A 19,632-nucleotide genomic window follows, 5' to 3' on the forward strand; every position below is an offset into this window, starting at 1 on the left:
ACCATTGCACTGCAGCCTGGGCAGTAGAGCAAAACGCCATCTCCAAAAAAAAAAAAAATTTCTTTGGTTCTACCTTCTTATTAAAATCAGCTACCTACCTTCAAAAACCTGTAGGCTTATCTTTAGCTATATATGAGACCTATTGATATCTCTCTTTTCAAGAAAGGGTAAGGGAATAATAACTACATTCCTCTAAAACACTAATGATGGAAAACTGGAAAGCAAACTTTAATAACACTTGACTTATGAATAGTGTCCAAGTTTCTTACTGAATCTTGGACTTGTCCATCTGATAATTGTAGCATTGTTGCCCCAAACCTCCTCAAATATCATAGCAGTTTTTTTCTTTTCACAACCTGTGCGACCTGTGGCAGTCTGAGGAGCTCTGGACTTGGGGCCAGGGGTTGGGGTTAGTGGAGGATGAGGAGCAGTTCTATTTAAAATGAGTAAGTACAAAGGTAACAGACGAGATGTTACTATAACAGAAGGCAGTTGGCTGCCCTCAGACCACCACAGGATGTCTTCAATGTGTTCCATGGGTCCTGGGGACCTGGGAGAAGGAAAGATGAATTTAATAGGGGATACCAGACTGTGTAGAAGAGAAGAAGAATTTACTGGGCTTCCTTACTTGTAAGATGAAGGGATTCGACTAACACTGAGTTATTGCTAAGATACTGAACTTTGAAGTTTTCTTTGTTTATTTAAATTTTTATTTTATTTTTTAATAAAATTTCACTCAATTAGTATGCAGACTTTTGCATATATATTTTAGGCCTGTTAATGATAGTTTTGGGTTATACGTTTCAAGATATAATTTTAAAATATGTACAACTATTATGTATTTATAAAAATTAAATATATTTCAAAAAATTATAGCCACATTTCTCAAATGTGTTTATTACACTATTTTCTTAATATAAGAGGTCTTGAAAAATATTTGTTACAGGTCTCTCTTTGGGTATTACCATGTTTTCCTTTTAAAAAATATGTTGTCAACAACAAACAATGTTTCCCATATTAAAAATAGTAACATATAAATTCAGGAGAGGTATATTGATTTACTTTTCTAATCATTGTGTTGTGAAGTTTTTCAGCTTACTGTATTCTAGTTGGTTTTAATATTTCACATAAGAATTTGTCTTATATTCACCCATTCTATCCAGAAATCCAAATGATTATTTTTAAAATTACAGGATTTTTCTTCAAAAAAATTGAGAAATTTTTCTCATTTATATGGAGAAAGGAGAAATTGAAAAAGCTTTACCAAAAAAAAGAAAAATTATACTAAATAACATGTAGTATAATTCTAGCTTATAAATATTGTTACTTACATTTTAGTTAAAACTTTTTCCTGATAAGGTATTCTATTTGACAGTGTAAGGGTATTATTAAAAAAGTTGGCCAGGCGTAGTGACACACGTCTGTAATCCCAGCCCTTTGGGAGGCCAAGACGGGCGGATCACGAGGAGATCAGGAGATTGAGACCATCCTGGCTAACACAGTGAAACCCCATCTCTACTGAAAATACAAAAAATTTCCCAGGCATGGTGACACGTGCCTACAATCCCACCTACTCGGGAGGCTGAGGCAGGAGAATAGCTTGAACCTGGGAGGCAGGGGTTGCAGTGAGCCGAGATTGCACCACTGCACTCCAGCCTGGGCGACACAGAGAGACTCAGACTCAAAAAAAAAAGAAAAGAAAAGTTAATGCATCTAAATTCATTGCAAAGGGAAAATAAAAGCAAAACAAACACTATTGTTGGGAGTTGGCTTATCCTGTGGTGCTCCTAAGTATAAACAAATTTTATACTCAAGAATAAATTTGTTAATGTGAAATATCCAATTTATATCACTGAAAAGTGTAAAGTTTTCTATTGTTTTATACTGTAATTAACTAAAACTCATTTTCTTTTCATTAGGGCATAGGAAGTTGATTCATTTTGCATACTTGGTAGCACAAAGTTCAAATGACTTTAATAGCTGGCTTAAAATAAGTCACTGGGATAATATGTTCTGGGGAGTAAGGAGCAAGGACCTCACAGAAGGAGCTTGTATTCAGTTCAAGTATCTGTAGAAGCACATAGATATTGGGAGAAAATCCTAAGTATTGACTCCATGAATAAGTTTTCTAATTTTAGCTCAAAGTAATCTTAGGACAAAGAATCTGAAACTGATTCTTGGTTGGTCACTCTTCATTCACTCATGTATTATTTACTAAGTATCTTCTAAGGATCAAGTATTTACTCTTATGGGCATTTAGTCTAGCAGGAAAAGTAGTCAGAGAACCCTAGCTAGTACCAGGCTATCTCGGTAGGAATGAAATGAAAGAGGAAACTACTATTTGGCCAGGCGTGGTGGCTCACACCTGTAATCCCAACACTTTGGGAGGCCCAGGCTGGTGAATTTCTTGAGCCCAGGAGTTCAAGACCAGCCTGGGCAACATAGTAAGACCTCTCCCACCCCATATCTATTAAAAAAAAAAAAAAAAAAAAACAACTCCAGCCTGGGCAACAGAGTGAGACTCTGTCTCAAAAAAAAAAAAAAAAAATTAGTAGTTTGTGATACATACCAAGTATTATAATATGTGATTTTTTTCATGGGTGTATCTTGTTTAATCTTTGTGACAAGCATACAGAGTAGTAACTGATATTTTTCCCTATACTTATAGATGAATAGGTGGTTAATTAGTCTGTCCCAAATTATGCAGCAAGATCTCAGGTTTGATGAACACAGTCTGCCTAACTCAGTGACCTTGTGTTTTTTTAATTGGAGAAGAAATGCAAAGAATTGAGAAATATATAGACAGCCAGAGAATTTGAGTCCTCTGAGGTTAGCCATGTCATCTTAATATTACAGTATTAATTAGAGTTTATTGTTCGATAGTGATTTGATAAATGTTTGTTAAATGAATGAGAAGTTAAGCTATCTTGTCCTACTTCCTGACAGCCTATGCTATACTCAGCTGGAAGAAGAGCTCAGGTGGAAGGGTAGCTGTATTGTGTCATCTGTTTATATAGTTACAGATGATCTGGAGTTCAAGTCAGTTGGTCTACCTGTTATTACCTAACCTATTTCCAGAACAGATTTGTAGTCGCCCCTGACAACAGGAGGATCAGTTACGTAAGAACAAATGATCAAGGGTTTCCTATTTGGGTATTTCTGATTTCAATTGTGTTCTTTTACTGGCACTTAAAACAATGTTGGTTACCTAGAACCTCACATGAGAAATATTGAAAACTATCTTCTGTAATGAATTTTATAGAATATGTAGAATTTTTCTCCAGATAACAATTTCTTATATTAACTCTCTGTAAAAGCTAAAGCTGTGTAGAAATTTTCCTTAAAGCCATATTTCTAGACTGCAGTAAAGCGATATCTGAGTGTGAGAGGCAGAGCCTTGAGCATGGCAAAGGATAGATGATCAGCCTGCTGTAGACACTAACTAGCAACACACTGCAACTGTGATCTTTGGCAAGCATCTGGATCATGCCTTTGGTTGTAATGAACACTTTGTGTTTTGGAGAACATAAGTACTGGTGGCAACGGTGACTTTTTTTTTTTTTTCTTCGATGTAAAGATCCAGTTTGTTTGCATATCCAGTTGGAATGCCCTCCTACTTTTCAAGAAAGTTAAGTTGTAGGGTTCCCTGTCAGGAGGATATATGTTGACTTCAAGAAGCAACTTTGGATCTTCTCAAATGCATGACTGAGTACTTGGCTTAGGTCCAGAGTTCCATGCCATAGAGCATGAAAGAAGTTACTTTTGCCCTAGTGTTGCTCCTGAGAAAGGTCTGTTTTAGAGCCGTGTTACATGCTGATGGGTGCAGATAACTAAATTAATTATCCTGTTAAATGAAGTTACTGTGTTCCATCTGAATGCTAGGGAATACCTGCCGAGAGTGATGATTTGGGTTTTGGTTTTAAGAGGATACTGTGCTGTTCTCTATGATGGTAATTAGGGCTGCTGCTTGAGAGCCTCTGTACCTGCATGGTAAAACCAATCTATTAACATAGAGAAAATAGGTATTTGCATATCTTTGTGGCCCACAGAACTTGCACTTTGTTAGTGGTCTTAAGAGATTTGTCACGTTGCTTAAATAGGAAGCCAAAGGCTCCTCGGACACACTCTGACACACTGACTTACACTGTGAAATATTGCAATTTAATCTGTTTAAAGGAGTTGTATGCTTTTAATCCTCAAAGTGGTAATCCAGCACACACTTTGAAGTATCATTTATAAATAAAGGTATATGCTAAGCCTAAACATAGGCAAGGCTTATTGGTAGTTACCAGTCTTTAATCAATGGCTTTGAAAAGTCTCATGTTGCTTCTGACAAAGCCATTAATTAAAGATAAAGCATTGTTATCATATGTTAGTAATGGAGCAGTTGTTAGTTATTTACATTGGATTGTAGTGAAACAGTTGATATTAAACAGAAATATTGCATTGGTGTGTAGTGGGCAGTTATTAAAGCTTGCTTGATTCTCATGTGTGATAACAGCCCCGTACCCAGGCTCATAATTCACTAAGTAGAAAGCTGATACAGAGTTTGGAGGAATAGCTAGCAAAAGAGTAGCCACTGATTGTAGGGATCAGAGAACTGTCCTTTTAAAAACAAAAACTATGACACTTTGAGTTCACTCTGAAAATCAAGCACTCAGAATAGAATTTAAATATTTCTGAAAAGTTCTTTTCCAAGAAATATTTTTCCATTTAATGCAATCAATCAGATCTGTCATGCTGTATGGAATCATAAGATAATAATTAAGGAGAATTCTAATACAAATGTGACTCAGAATAAACATCATAAGGCTTGAAGGTCCAAAGAAACAATTTATGTGTTCCGCGGGAAAAGCTTGCACCTTTATAGAACTCCTCAAGCACAAGGAAACTGGCTGAATCTGCACCAAAACTTAAATTTGTTATTTTCATTGTCGAGCCTGTTATTTCACTTACTGAAATCTATTAAAATACATTGTCGTATAGCTAATTTTGGTGAATAAGTTGCCTATAAAAATATCAGATTTCAGAATTGTTTAAAGTGCTGTCTTATCTAGTGTGAAGAGGTTGGTCTTTCAGATACTTATTTGAAAACAGGTTTCGAAGTGTTCATTCTCTCTGTTGCCTAGATGGGGTTAGATACTTCCTGTCCATGATCTCATGATACGTTGGTTCGGAAGAAGCCTTTCTTTGCAGAGGGATGGAGCATGATGTTAGGATTGGAGGAGGGAAGCATACAAAATAATTTATAAATTGGACTCTTTTTTTCATGTTAGCAGTCTTTATCACTTTATCTCATACATTTACATATACGTATAGTAAATGAGTAGACAAAAATATACAGAAAAGGGATACATTTAAGGTGGAAGTTATCAATCTAAAACACCCAAGACAATGATAGAGATTAGTACTGAGACATAATTTTTTCATGATTTGTAATACTCGCCTCTTGATTTTAGGTGTAAATTTAGGCATACCATATATTCAGTTTATAGATGAATCTGGTTTAGTCAGTTCTTTGATTCAGTGGTCATTGATATAAGTAAATCAAAATGAAAGAACAGTTTCTCCAATTCTTATTTTTTTATTGGTAGGTCTTAACCAAAAATTTCCAACCTTCTCTTGTTTATTGGTTGACATTAACTAATAGGTACATGGAATTTAAATAAAAGACGGGATCTACTTCTTAAACTGCCACTCACGTAAGACTGTGTACTAGAAGCCACTGAATACATGGGGCATACTGGAATGCAATCTTAAAGATTTAAAGGGGAAGTTAAGTTTATTTTAAAACAAACTCAGGTAGACTGCAAAATTCACATTGTTAGGATAAATCTCATAAGATTTAGTGTTACAGGCTGCTTTGTCTACCTGCTGTCCTCCCCCTGCTCCACATACCCCCTCTGTCATCAGGGTAAGTCAGTAGAAAACTTTTAGAACATCATGATTATTAGTAAGAATATATTCATTTAAATGTAATATTTTAATGGGAATTAGAATCAGAAGTTTATAGAAATGGCCTGAGACCCTCAATTGTAGAAATTCACTTTTGAAAATTCAGATTTCATATAAAATATATCAAGCCCCAAAGGAAGTTGGTCAAGTTCTGTATTTCAAAAGAGGATATTTAAGCCCTTGAGAAATAAGACCTCAAATAGGCCAAAGAAGGTGAGTATTTTTGACTCTAGAGTTTCTGATTTTCCAGTGACCCTGGGAAGGTAGGTTTTAGTTCATTTAGGCTGAGCTGCACAGTGGTAGCAGCAACAACTGTCTATTGAGTGCGTTACTTGGGCCAGCTATTGTGTACATTGCTTTATGTCGTGGAGGAATGCTTTGTCCCTTTCTACATGTGATGAAACCAAGACTCGGAATAAATTAGTTACCTGGGACCTCAAACTCAGATGGCTTCCAAATCAGCCGTCAATCCCAGGTGTTTCTGATTTCTGCAGTTTATAGTCTGCTGCTCCAGGATAGCCGACCAATTTGGTGTGGTGAGAGGATTTTTATCTTCTTAGTCTTTTTCATCTACGGATCTGTAAAGAGTGAACTAAAGGGTCTAAATTTCAATCTTTTGGCCTAAAAACATAATACAACCTAGAATATTGAAAGCAACCTCAAAGTAAGGTTTCTATATTCCTTAAACTTAACTTTGAAAAGGAGAGAGGAATAATTATGTGTTGGAAATTTGAATGTGGTTCTGGTTTTCAAACAGAGAAGATGGTGACCTGAGAACTAGTGATGGTGCTGGTGTGATGTTCCAGAGCAAGATTTATTAAAGACAAGGACATAGCAGTCACTGGGATCCTTCATGGATTAACTAACAAGCCAGATTTGCTTCTTAAACAGGCTCACTGGACAGACTGTTAGATCCATGAAATCCAGAGCTGTAGCAAGTTACCTTGAGTATGGCACCTTGCAGGGTCATTTCTCAATATTGTACAGTACAAGATAAATAAAATTTAGGTTTTAGAATATGTAATTGAATCAATAACTGGTTGAATAACTGCATCCAACAGTTGATTGATGTCTAGCTGAAGATATATTTCTCATGGTGTTTGACATAACTCAGACCTGCATGTTGCAATAATTTTTATCAGATGTCTATATAAAGGTCCTGATTATCCAGATTTTCACAGGAGGAAGAGAAAATGCATTATGTAAAGAATCTATAGCCAGAATAAGAATATAAGATCATCTTATAAGTCTTCAATAGGCAGCAATGTGGGAAACTGTTTCCAGGTTTAAAAACTGAAAAACACAAGTACTAATTGAGAGGAATGTGATTTGAGGGTTTAAGCTTATTCCATTTTATTATTAGATATTATTACTCTTAAACATAGGAAACAGTCACGTGAACCAAACTAAATGTATGGATTATCTTCCCTTTTCCTTATCAGTAATTTTGTAGAACATTAAAGCCTTTGCCAGTATTTATGTAAAACTCATTCAGAGTGATAGACCTCAAAGTTAAATTACACCTATATAGAGTACTTTTAATCAGATTGTATCAGGTGCACATTACAAATTATAAAATACAGTTAAACACACCAGTCTTATTTTGTGATGTTTTTGCCTAACTTTGACCTAATAATTCTGTCTCCTAACTTGTTTTCATAATTGTCCTTTTATAGGAATTTTTTTGAATTTTTTTAACTTAAGCAATTATTTGGCTTTAATTGTTAGATCCTTAAACCTTTTTACAGAGAGCATGTAAGGATAAAATGAATACTTATCACCTTTTTTTGTGGAAATGTTTTATCCCACTAAAATGTAGACTCAAGTGACCTTGAGGACCTTATCAGTCTTTATTGCCATTTCCCTATAACCTAGGACAGGATCTGGCACATAGTAATTGCTTAATAAATGCTTGTTAAAGGAAATAATATCTCATGATTTTGACTAAGTTTATCTGCCAGATATTGACTCCATATATTTTAAATTGCTGTGAGTCCCATGATTATTAGTGAGTGGTTTGATGTTAGGCAAAAGTGAACAACTACTCAGTAGGCCCAATGAACATGAAAAGAAGGTAACTAAAGCTTGAAATGTACTTTATAATCTAAATAGTAGGTTAACTATTCTAACTTACCTAGTAACAGAATGTAAGACGGATCTATTTACTAATCGAGTATAAAATATTGGCAGTAATTACTAATTATATGACCATGAATAAAGAGACTTGGGGGCATTATCATGTGAGGTGTATAGAAGTCAGACTAGCAGAGCCCTGAATCAGGAGTCACAGTACTCAAGTTCAAATCCTGCTTCTAAGTTTAGTTGTCTGAACTTCAAAAAGTAACATTAACCACTATAAGTCTCGGCTTCATCATTTTAAAATGGACATACGAATAGTAATTAATTCATAAGGTCATTGTGAGGACTAAAAGAGATAGTCTATATAAAGACATTAGCACAGCACCTGGTACGTTGTAAATAATAAAAGCAAGCTATTATTGATGTAAATAAGGACTATTTCACCATGGTATAGCATACATGATTATTATCATGTCCTTTATGCAAAGATGAATTATCTTCTCAGAGATGAGAAGAACAATCCCAAGCCACAGGCAAAAAGTTGGAAACCAGCACTAGGACCCAAGTCCTCGGACTTCAAATCCTATTTGCAGTCCAGCTGTGCATCATGATGAAAAGATTCCTAGACTAATGTTGAACTACTAGATTCCTAGACTAATGTAGGCTGAATGGCCTTTCAGGAATAAGAAGCAGACAAATGAATAAAATAAAGGAGAATGCAGATCAGAAAAAAAAATACCCTGGCCCCATTGCATTTACACAAATAGGGAATATCAAGTATTGTATCTGCTGTTGAAGAGAGGAAAGAACTTTATTTTGCAAATATTTTTATAATTTTGTTTAGGAGTCAAAATTATTTTTATCTATTGTATTAATCCATTTTCACACTGCTGATAAAAACATACCTGAGACTGGGAAGAAAAAGAGGTTTAATGGACTTACAGTTTTACATGGCTGGGGAGGCCTAACAATCATGGCGGAAGGCAAGGAGCAAGTCACATCTTACATGGATGGCCGCAGTCAAAGAGAGAAAGAGCTTGTACAGGGAAACTCCCTTTTTAAAACCATCAGATCTCATGAGACTTATTCACTATCACAAGAACAGCACGGGAAAGACCCCCGCCCACCATGATTCAGTTATCTCCCATGCGGTCCATCCCACAACATGTATGAATAATGGGAGCTACAAGATGAGATTCTGGTGGGGACACAGAGACACTCCATATCTTTTATTTTAAGTATGTTTTTTCTTTATTTTAAAAAATTGTTGTATAATGATTGTATGATTTGGGGGGTCCATTAGTGATGTTTTGATATATGTAATGCACAGTGATATTTAATACTTTAATTTTAAAAGGGAGAGCGTTTCCCCCTGTATGTAAATTTCTCTGGGTAAGCATAAGATTTGAACAAAATTTAAGTATTTAGTATAATTTATCACAATTATGGTTTTCTGAAATGTGTACTATCATGTTTGATTTTTTTTTCCATAGAATGCTGAAATTTCTGTCTTTGAAGTAAATATACGCTTTGTTGGTGGACTACTCTCAGCCTACTATCTGTCTGGAGAAGAGGTAAGATGAAAAGTGGTATATAAATGTGAATTATAAAGCGTCTTAAACTACGTTTTTGGTAAAATATGCCATTTGTGACATATATTTAGAAGGAATCTATGGAATTTTTATATTTCAATGAAGCTGTAGCTTACACTGAGTTTCTTATAATACGTACTAATTAAATGAGCAAGCTGGGAAAGTTTGGCAGAACATATTGTCAGCAAATGTTAACGCCTTTAAAAACTGGCTCTATTGTGTTATGTATGGTGTGATTATAGCTACAAATTATATGTGCCTATGGACAAATTAAAGAAGTTTAGTGTAGTGGCAGGCTTGTGGATGAATTTTTTTCTTTAAGAATTATTTTAATGTTAATACAAATAAAAACTTTTTTAAATGAATAAAGCCTGGCAAGTAAGATATAAAAATTATAGTTTTTATGTAATTGAGGGGGTGAGACACTTAGCTACCAAGTAAACAGTCCTAAAGGCCAGCATCCCTGTATCAAGTGCTTTGGAGCTCTTCCTGAGTCAAGGCTTCATTAATTATCCACTGCTTGGAGCAAGGCAGGAATTTTAAATTTAACTGCCTTTTATTGATAGATTAAGAAAGGATTTTTGTATCCTCTTAAAGGCCGCTGATGCTATTTTCTTGAAAGGTTTTGGACAACTTTATGAATATCGTAGGTGTCCACTAAGGGTTGTTGGAATGGGCCTCATCTTTAATGTTGACAGTGTTAAATGCTGACATTATGGAAAAACTGTCACATACTTCAGTTGCACATCAATCAGATTTGAGTTAGCCTCAGCATTCCAACTGGGGAAAGAGTAGATCTTACCCAATGCAGTATTTCATGTATTGCTATGCTCCTTCAAACAGATTTAAGCAGAGCAATAAATGTTTAATGAGAAAAGCTGCTTGACTTTGTTTGTGTCTCTCAAGCACTTTCTTAACCACAACATACAACCTTCACAATCTTACATTTCCTCTCTGTTTAGATTTTATTCTATCTTCGATCTTTCCAAAGTAAATAGATGACTTCTGTATTCCTCTGTATCTCTCCTGTTTTAGTGTTAAATGTTGTTCATTGTGGACTCTGTTACCTTCTCAGCCAGGGTAATGTGATCCCCTGGTACATTATGCCTCTTCCTCCCTTTTTTCGATTTTTCCACTACCAAATAACTTCATTTGTTCAGTTCAGTTTAGGGTATACTAAGGATTAAGCCCAAACCAAAATACCCCAGAAGACTATATTTTTAAAAACTTATGTTTAAAATTAACTAATGTTATTTTAGTTAACAGGTTTCTGCTTTTAGAATACTTGTCCTTGAGTATCCAATGCCAGGATGTTCTCATTGCTTTGGATATGATATACTAAGATGACCTTGGTTTTAACTTCTTCCATGATTTTTGTGGAGGTGAGACAATTTGGAGGAAATAAGGATTGCATCCTTTTGTGTCTGGGCTCAATTAGGATAATAGAGCATACAAAGAAAAACACATACGTATTTATTCTAAATATACACCATATTTGATTAGGATACTTTTTCACTCAGTGTTTTAAATTTACATATATATGTGTTTCTATATATGTGTATACTTGATGTGTGTGTATATATATAATTATAATACCCACATATTATAGTTTGCCTATAGATAAAATAATTTGCCTAAGACTTTGTAAGGATATTTTTTAATTCTGTACAGTGAACTTTAGTAAACAAATGGCTACAAAGAACACTTCCATTGCAAATAACTATTCTTTCAGTCTGCTTTGTCCTCATCACTATACAAACATGTTTTTATTACATGTAGGTTTTTTGTATTTTTATTTTTATGATAAAAATTTAAGATTTTCTTCTTTCATTTTTTTTATCTGTAGAGTGCTTTAGTTATAGGGACCCATATTCTTAGCATGTTTTTTCTTATAGTTTCTAAACGTTAGACAATTAGATTATTTTCAGTATCTTTTTATTTTGAATAATATTGCTATAATCAATAAATATTCTCTGAAGTGGTGTTGGCAGGTGAGAAGTGATTAATACTGGATTGTTTTAACATCATCACTTACCTATTTCTCCCAATTACTTAGTCCCTGACAATTGATTTTCATTTGATGAATGCATTCAGGGGAATTGGCCATTAGGAATGTGATCTAGAAAATTTATTTTACCCCAGGTCTGTTCTTGAGCTATTTGTATTCATATCAAAATGTTTTTAAATGAGCATTCATGTAATAGAACACCAACATAGCAAATTATGAATAAGTTGGTTTTAAATAGTTGATAAAGTTTTATACGACACACTTTTTATGTAGATCAGGCAATTTACTAAGGTGTCTAGGACAATTCATCTTTCTGTGTATCTCGTAGGAGGACTTTTAAACCACCATAATTTGACATTCTGATTTCATCACTGAGGCTCAGGAGTATTTTAAGAACAAATCACCATCAGAAGTAGATAGACCCCACATTGATATCAGCTCAAGATTCTTAAATTTATATTGCAAAAGCAGGAGAAGAAGTACCACTGATTTGTGACACGAGTTTCAGGAAAGTTACAGTTAGAAACACTGAACAATAGTTAAAAATCCCAGCAGAAGTCTAAGCTATCGAAAAACTAATAGAAACATGAAGTACCTGTAGTAAACTTTGATTACAGGCGCATATTCAAAAATTTGAAACCTCCTAGCTCAGTTAAAATATTTTGTAGCACCATAAAAAAGTCAATCCTCAGTATTTTCCAATGTTATGTAAGAAACTCAACCACGAGAATTACAAACAGATAGGATGGAGATAAGATTAATATTAAATAGGAAGGATCAGTATTCAAAATAAATTTAAAAGGTAGCACTGCTCTATTATAAGCTGGAAGGGAACTAAAATTCTCACTGGAGATGGTAAATATAGCAGGATCTAGAATATGATTACCCAAAATATGTTCTAAAGACCACTAGTTTCTTTTGATATGGCAGGATAAATCTGTATCTGTGTAGATACTAAAAATATGTTTGGGAAGAGCTACATCCTGTATTCTTTCTTGGAAATTTAGAATGCACAAAAAAAGCAAATTAACTTTTATTTATCCTTGCATTTTCCACACTTACTTAACAATAGCCTTCCTTTATTTAAAAAAAAAATGAAGTGACATCTGCTAACAGTAAATTATAATTATTTTTCAGAACAATTTTTGGAAATGCTACTGCAGAATAAGAGTAAAGCAAAGATGATATTGACATTGACAAGTGCAAAAACATGTAAAATATGACATTGCAAGAGAAGGTGACACATGTAGAAAAGAACTTATGTGAATATACCACGTAACATTGTTTTACAACGGAAACCAATAGCTATATTGAGCAGAAAGCGAATGTAATAGGACATAGAAATGTTACAGAATCAGAGAGAGGGCTGAAGAGCAACTTGGAACAAAAAGTGTCAAGTTGGCATAGGGGATCTCTATAGCTGTATTATCACCCTGGGACACCCTGCAATTAGTAACATGACTGTTTCTTCCACCCTCTGTTAGTCTACTCAAGACACAAAGTCCCTGGAGAAAGAAACTAATTGTGAGAGTTTCAGTTACATTCAGCCTCTTTGGGGATCTTGGAGAATGAAAAGGGATATGATAGAAGTCTTCTGCAAAGTTCACGGGATTCATATCCCGTGAAGACTGAGTAATATAAGGAAGTGTAGATAATTCCTGAACAGGAAATTGAGGCCCTGTGAGAAGGGTAGGGAGGTAGGACGGGTAGGAGCCAACAATAAGATTTCACCCACTGTGGTGAATATAAATATGGCAGAGGAAATAGACAAGCCACATGGAAACTGACAAGTTAATAAAATATCTGAAAAAATGTAATCTGATTTGCAAAACTGTTTTGTAAGCTAAGAGACGACATTTAGAATAGACCAGAGTATTTAATCCTCAAAGAAAACATTCTGCCAGTACAACTTAAGTGTGTAAAATAGAAAAACAATAGCCAACTCCTGGAAGCCAAAATGATTAAGAACTAGCTTTCAAAGAAAAAAGGTGAGGGAGACATCGTATCCAAGAATGGTAAAAGAGACAGAATGGATTTTTACAGTAGATGAGTTTACTATGATAACCTTTCATTTTGAAGGCAGCAAAAGGATTTTTCTTCAGATTCCCCCTAAAAGTTATCCACTGCTGCAAACACCAGTACAAAATATTGCTGAGAGAGATTTACTCAATAAGTATAATACTGCCAAATTTTAAGACTAGCAAGGAGGAAACACGGAGGGGAGTAGGATTGTGGAGTAGAGAGGAGAGAGATAAGATTGAGAATGTTTACTGGTGGGAAAATGTATTTGCTTTTTCATAATAGGGTTAAGATATTTGGAGTATTTGGGAGTTAGAAATCGATTTTTTAGTTTGTTTTATGGATAATCATAAAAATGTTTAGAAATTCTCTGGAAAATTAGGATATATGGGCTGGGTGCGGTGGCTCACACCTGTAATCCCAGCACTTTGGGAGGTCGAGGCGGGTGGATCGCAAGATCAGGAGATGGAGACCATCCTGGCTAACACGGAGCAACCCCGTCTCTACTAAAAATACAAAAAATTAGCCAGGCGTAGTGGCACGCGCCTGTAGTCCCAGCTACTCAGGAGGCTGAGGCAGGAGAATGGCATAAACCCGGGAGGCGGAGCTTGCAGTGAGCCGATATTGCGCCACTGCACTCCAGCCTGGGGACAGAGCGAGACTCCATCTCAAAAAAAAAAAAAGAGAAAAGAAAATTAGGATATATGATTGGTTACCTTTCAAACTCAATGTCTGCCACAATTCATTAGAAAGTGAGTAATCTCCCAGACTATCTGTCTGTTTCCTGCCTCATTCTGCAAAAAAATCAGAGTGCCGGAAAATAGGTATGATTCAATCAGAGCTGTGGAAAAACAGAGAATAAAGTTAGGGCGTATTAAAGTTTCAGGTAAGGTTAGCACATAGCAGTACATTTTGCCAGTTTGTAAATCATCTGGGCTTTGTACGGAAATGTATCTTCAGGTTTCCTAGTGATCAGAGCAAAGAAGGGAAGAGAATTAACAGCAATCTGGTTTTGCCATATGAATACAAAAAATTTGATATCATAAAATAACCCACATATATTGCTATGTTGAATTTTCCATAAAAGGCAGAAATACGTGGTATAAACAAGAAAAATCCGGCAATACATTTGGATCCACCAGAAATACATTAGCACCTTCCCAAATCCTGCCTAAATTCTAAATTATGAAAATTGAGTTTAGATTTATCCTGCTCTCTTATATATGGAAAGAATTTTAATTATGATCTCTAATTAGGTAGATGTAAATCCAGAAAGCAGAGATATCAACAAAAGGCCTAACTGGGGAAAAAAATAAAAAGGCCGGAATTGAAAACAGTGGTCATAATACCTTAAAATAAAAATAAACGTTAATCCCATACAATGAAGAAATAACAGAGCTATGCAATACAGTTAAAAGGAAGAATTGAAATAGTGGTACAGTGAAATTGAAAATTAGGTAATTGATACAGTTTGTATGTGTGTCCCCTCCAAATCTCATACTGAAGTGTGATCCCCAGTGTTAAAGATGGGGTCTCATGAGAGATGTTTGGGTCATGGGGCCAGATCCCTTATGAATGGCTTGGTGCCTTCCTCCAGGGTAATGAGTGAGTTCTCACTCTATTAGTTACCGCAAGGTCTGGTTGTTAAAAAGAATCTGGCTGGACACGGTGGCTCATGCCTGTAATCCCAACACTTGGGGAGACTGAGGCAGGGGGATCACTTGAGCCTCAGGAATTTGAGAGAAGCCCAGGCAACAAAAGCCAGACTCTGTCTCTACTTTAAAAAAAAAAAAAAAAAAAAGTCTGCTACCTTCTTTCCCTTTCCCCTGTCTCTCTTGCTGCCCCTCTGGCCATGTGTGACATCTGCTCCCCCTTCACCTTCTGCCATGATTGTAGGTTTCCTGAGGGCCCCACCAGAAGCAGATGCTGATATTGTGCTGCTTATACCATCTGCAGAACCATGAGCCAAAATAAACCTCTTTTCTTTATACATCACCCAGCCTCGGGTATTCCTTTATGGCAACACAAAACAGACTAATGCAGTACTTAAATTCTTTACAATATTTTTCATATGCTATAGACAATGAAAATTTTAGGAAAATATGTACATCATACCTCCAATCAAAATATAACATTAGAAATGTACACATATTTAAAATGGTATGCCTACTTGAAAATTTAAAAATCTCTCAACTAGATCAAGGAATGAGTATATAATATTAGACTACTTAACAACTACAGTATAAGCATCACATTAAGTTTGGTGGAAAGCAGCCAGAGTTATACTTAAAAAAAAATACGTAGCTCCAAAGGTCTGCATTAAGAAAATGTAAATATGTGGTTAAGTCTATATTTCATTAATTTAGGGGAAAAAAACAGAAATATATAACAAAAATAAGAATATAAATAGATTGCAAAATGAAAGAGAAGCTGATAAAGCTTTCTCTGCCCCTTCTCAACAGCATCCTTATTGAGACAGTCTTCTGGGAAAAACCTTGAGAGCAGTAAGAACCGTGTTGTTCACTTATTAAGAGACAGAAAGTTTTGATGACCGTGAGTTTGAGTGGCCCCCTCAGCAGGAAGACTCTTCTAGGCATGTTTTTGTATAGTGTCCTCACCTGTACAGAGCAGCTCATGGAAATGGTGCTTATCAGATTGGGTGGTGATTGAGATAAAGCCGTGAGAGATATGCTGCAGATCACAATCACTATTTGGAAGAAATCATGTATCTCTTCAGCAGGTATTGGATGAGTGTCAACTACGTGTCAGACACTACCCATGGCCTCGAGATATGCCTAAGATAAAATAGCCCCCAGTCCCTGGCCTTGTGGAGCTTACATTTTACTGATTAAATGTAGCTCGTAAACCAAAACTGGAAAACTTGATGAGACCTGTAAGAAAAAAGTTGATGTTCTGGTTGGTCAGTTTTGTTGTTGGAATGACAGGCGAGCACACAGGGAGAAAACTGACAGTGATGTTCATCCAACTGACCTTCATACTGCCAACATCTCCCCTCTTTAAAAGTCTCTCCCCCACTGTAGCACTAAGGAAAGTCATCATCACCCCACACAGTCTTCTTGCAAACCACCACTGGTCCATGTGGCCTTAAAAGTTGAATCGTTTTGATTCAGCCTACAAAGACTTTGTAATTCAGTCTCAGCCTACCTTTTTTGGTTTCCTTCATAACCATCCTCATGCATCTTCCACTGTATAACAGACCCTTTTTCTTCCAAAAAACACACCAAGCACATCTGAGTACTTCTTATATCTGCATTCCCTCTACCTGGAATGGCTTTCACCCTGCTCCTTCCACCTGCCAAGATAGATACAGCCCTTCTGAGGCCCTCCCTGGTTGCACAACACTAAGACACCCCACCCCCTCCCCCTTCCCTTCCTTTCCTGCATTCTCTGCATACACTGCTATTATAGTTCATTGTTTATGGCTCTGTGAACCTTCTCACCTCCTCACTTCCTTTTCCCCAGTAGGATTTGTACAACTCAAAAATAAAAATGACGTTTCTGCTGTTTTCATATCCTCATGCTTAGCACTGTATGCCTGGCACTAGAAAACATTTAGTGAATGTTCACTGACTAAAACTCTTCAACAGGTTTTCTGTGACCTTCACTTTTTAAAACCCCAACAGAAAATTCTTCCAGTGACTTTTAAAGTAAAATCTGTACATGGATAATATAAATAAGCAACTGGCCTGGAAGGCTTGGGGTAAGAGATTGGAAGGAGAAAATGTGATGTAGTAAGGTGATTGACAATATGCATGATCTCTAACCACATACAGCCTCTGTGGCTCCACCTCCAACCACCCCAGCTAGCAAAACATCTTCCTTTTTATCTGTTCTGTACATGCTGATTCTCTGAAAAAGAAAGTTTTCAAAATCAGCTGGAAACTGTTTGTAAATTATATTACAAATAGTATTTTGTAAATTATATTACAAATAAATAATGATATAATTATTTCTAAATTATATCATTACTGAATACAGTAGCTCATAAATGAGCTACTGTATTTATGACTCATTTAGTCATAAATGAGCTACTGTATTTAAATGTACCTTATGTACTTTATGTAAATGTAGACATTTAAAGTAGATTTGACATAGAGCATTCTGAAATTATAAACCTAAGGAGAAACTATAAAAAGTAAATGTGAAAGTGATTCTACAAGGTATATATATGGTCCTTAATTTGAGGAAACTATCTAACTAAAACTTAATGACACATTTATGCCAATTTCCTAGAAAGGAACAATTTTAATTATCAGGTGATACTGATTGTTATATTAATGTAATTATATAATTATATAATTATTGTATATTAATGTGTTTGGCCCTATAATTTCTTAGAGGTTTAGATTTAGCCTTACATATATTTTAAATATTAATTTACTATTTGGCATTATTGAAATTTTTATAAGAAAGGAATGTAAAATACTGAATAGCTAATATTTTCATTTAAAAGTTTAATTCAGTAAAACAGAATTGTAATTTTACTTATTATGTTTATAATTAAATTTCCATGGTTAATGAGTTATAGCTGTTACACATTGACTATTCCATTATGATTGGTAAATTTAATTTGCACTTTAAAAGTACAGAGTTGATTCAAAAACAACACATATTTTAGTCAAAAGAAATTACTACTTTTTCTTGTCCTAGAGTGAATTACAGAAATCATACCTACCCCTTAACTCAGATTTGTTCTGTTTGTCCCTCTGCATAAGCCCTATCTTGCACTGATAATTGTTTTTGAAAGCATAGTTTTATAAGCTGTAAAAATTTTGTCTCCACAATTCATGAGCTCATTTCTACATTTCACTAGTAATCCCAGCACTAAAACTTATTTATACTTAATACGCAAATGGTAGAAGCGGGCCTACCCCTTGATCTCATTGCCAAGTGAGTGCTTGAAACTTAACGGAAAGGGAAAGTCAGAAAATTCAGTTGTTTTTGTTTGTTTGTTTTGTTTTGTTTTGTTTGTTTGTTTTCTGAGACGGAGTCTTGCTCTGCCGCCCAGACTGGAGTGCAGTGGTGCGATCTTGGCTCACTTCACTGCAACCTCCTCCTCTCAGGTTCAAGCAATTCTCCTGCCTCAGCCTCCTGAGTAGCTGGGATTACAGGCTCCCGCCACCATGCCTGGCTAATTTTTTTTTTTTGTATTTTTAGCAGAGACAGGGTTTTACCATGTTGGTCAGGCTGGTCTTGATCTTTGACCTCATGATCCAACCGCCTCGGCCTCCCAAAATGCTGGGATTACAGGCATGAGCCACCGTGCCCGGCCAAATTCAGTTGTTTTTTTAATGGAATGTTTTTATTCCTGTAGTTTAGCATAATTCCCTACACATAGCAGCAAACTACAAATTCACATCATTGAGAAATAGACCTGTGTTATCATTCAGCAACAGCCTGAAATCTCAATGGATTAAGACAGTATGTTCTACCTTGACTCTGCTTCTCATCATCTTTCCTTCAGAGTCCAACCTGCTGGGGCAACTGCCATCTAGGTCATTTCCAGTTGTCATGGGGAAGAGGGAGTGGTGACAAAAGAGATTCTGGCAAATCCCACACTGGCTTTGAATGCACCTGTCTGAAAGACCCATGTTACTTCAGCTTACATTTCATTGGCCAGAGCAAGTCATAGGGCCACTGTAACTTAAAGGTGTGAAGAGGAGGTGATGAACAGCATTCATGACCACCACAGCAACCGCTGACTTGGGTTAGACTGTGTAGCCCTCTTGACTGCCCAGAGTAGCAGAAGATAAGAATTACTGAGAAGATAACTTTTTCAAGAGTCCCCACACTGGAGCCAGCCAGTCTCACTGGAAAACGCCTTCCATAAAGTGGCACCAAAGTAGTAAGGGTGACGAGTATGATTTGGGATACGAATCTTCACTAATACACATCTTCACTAAATTTTCAAGTAAAAAGCACTTGTTTACAAAGTTTTCCCTCTCCTGGAAATACCTT

General features: G+C 35.7%; 1 protein-coding gene across 1 annotated transcript in view; it reads left to right on the top strand.

Moving 5' to 3' along the window:
- The window catches only part of LOC105549293 (mannosyl-oligosaccharide 1,2-alpha-mannosidase IA), a 196,259-nt gene that overhangs the window by 69,010 nt on the left and 107,617 nt on the right, over positions 1-19,632 (top strand). Inside the window, exon 6 of the mRNA XM_011993763.1 lies at positions 9,528-9,608. Coding sequence (XP_011849153.1) covers positions 9,528-9,608 — 81 coding nt within the window. The remainder of the gene's footprint in view (positions 1-9,527; positions 9,609-19,632) is intronic.

The sequence above is a fragment of the Mandrillus leucophaeus genome, unplaced genomic scaffold (genome assembly GCF_000951045.1).
Source record: "Mandrillus leucophaeus isolate KB7577 unplaced genomic scaffold, Mleu.le_1.0 Scaffold1112, whole genome shotgun sequence".
In the NCBI taxonomy this organism is placed as follows: Eukaryota; Metazoa; Chordata; class Mammalia; order Primates; family Cercopithecidae; genus Mandrillus; species Mandrillus leucophaeus.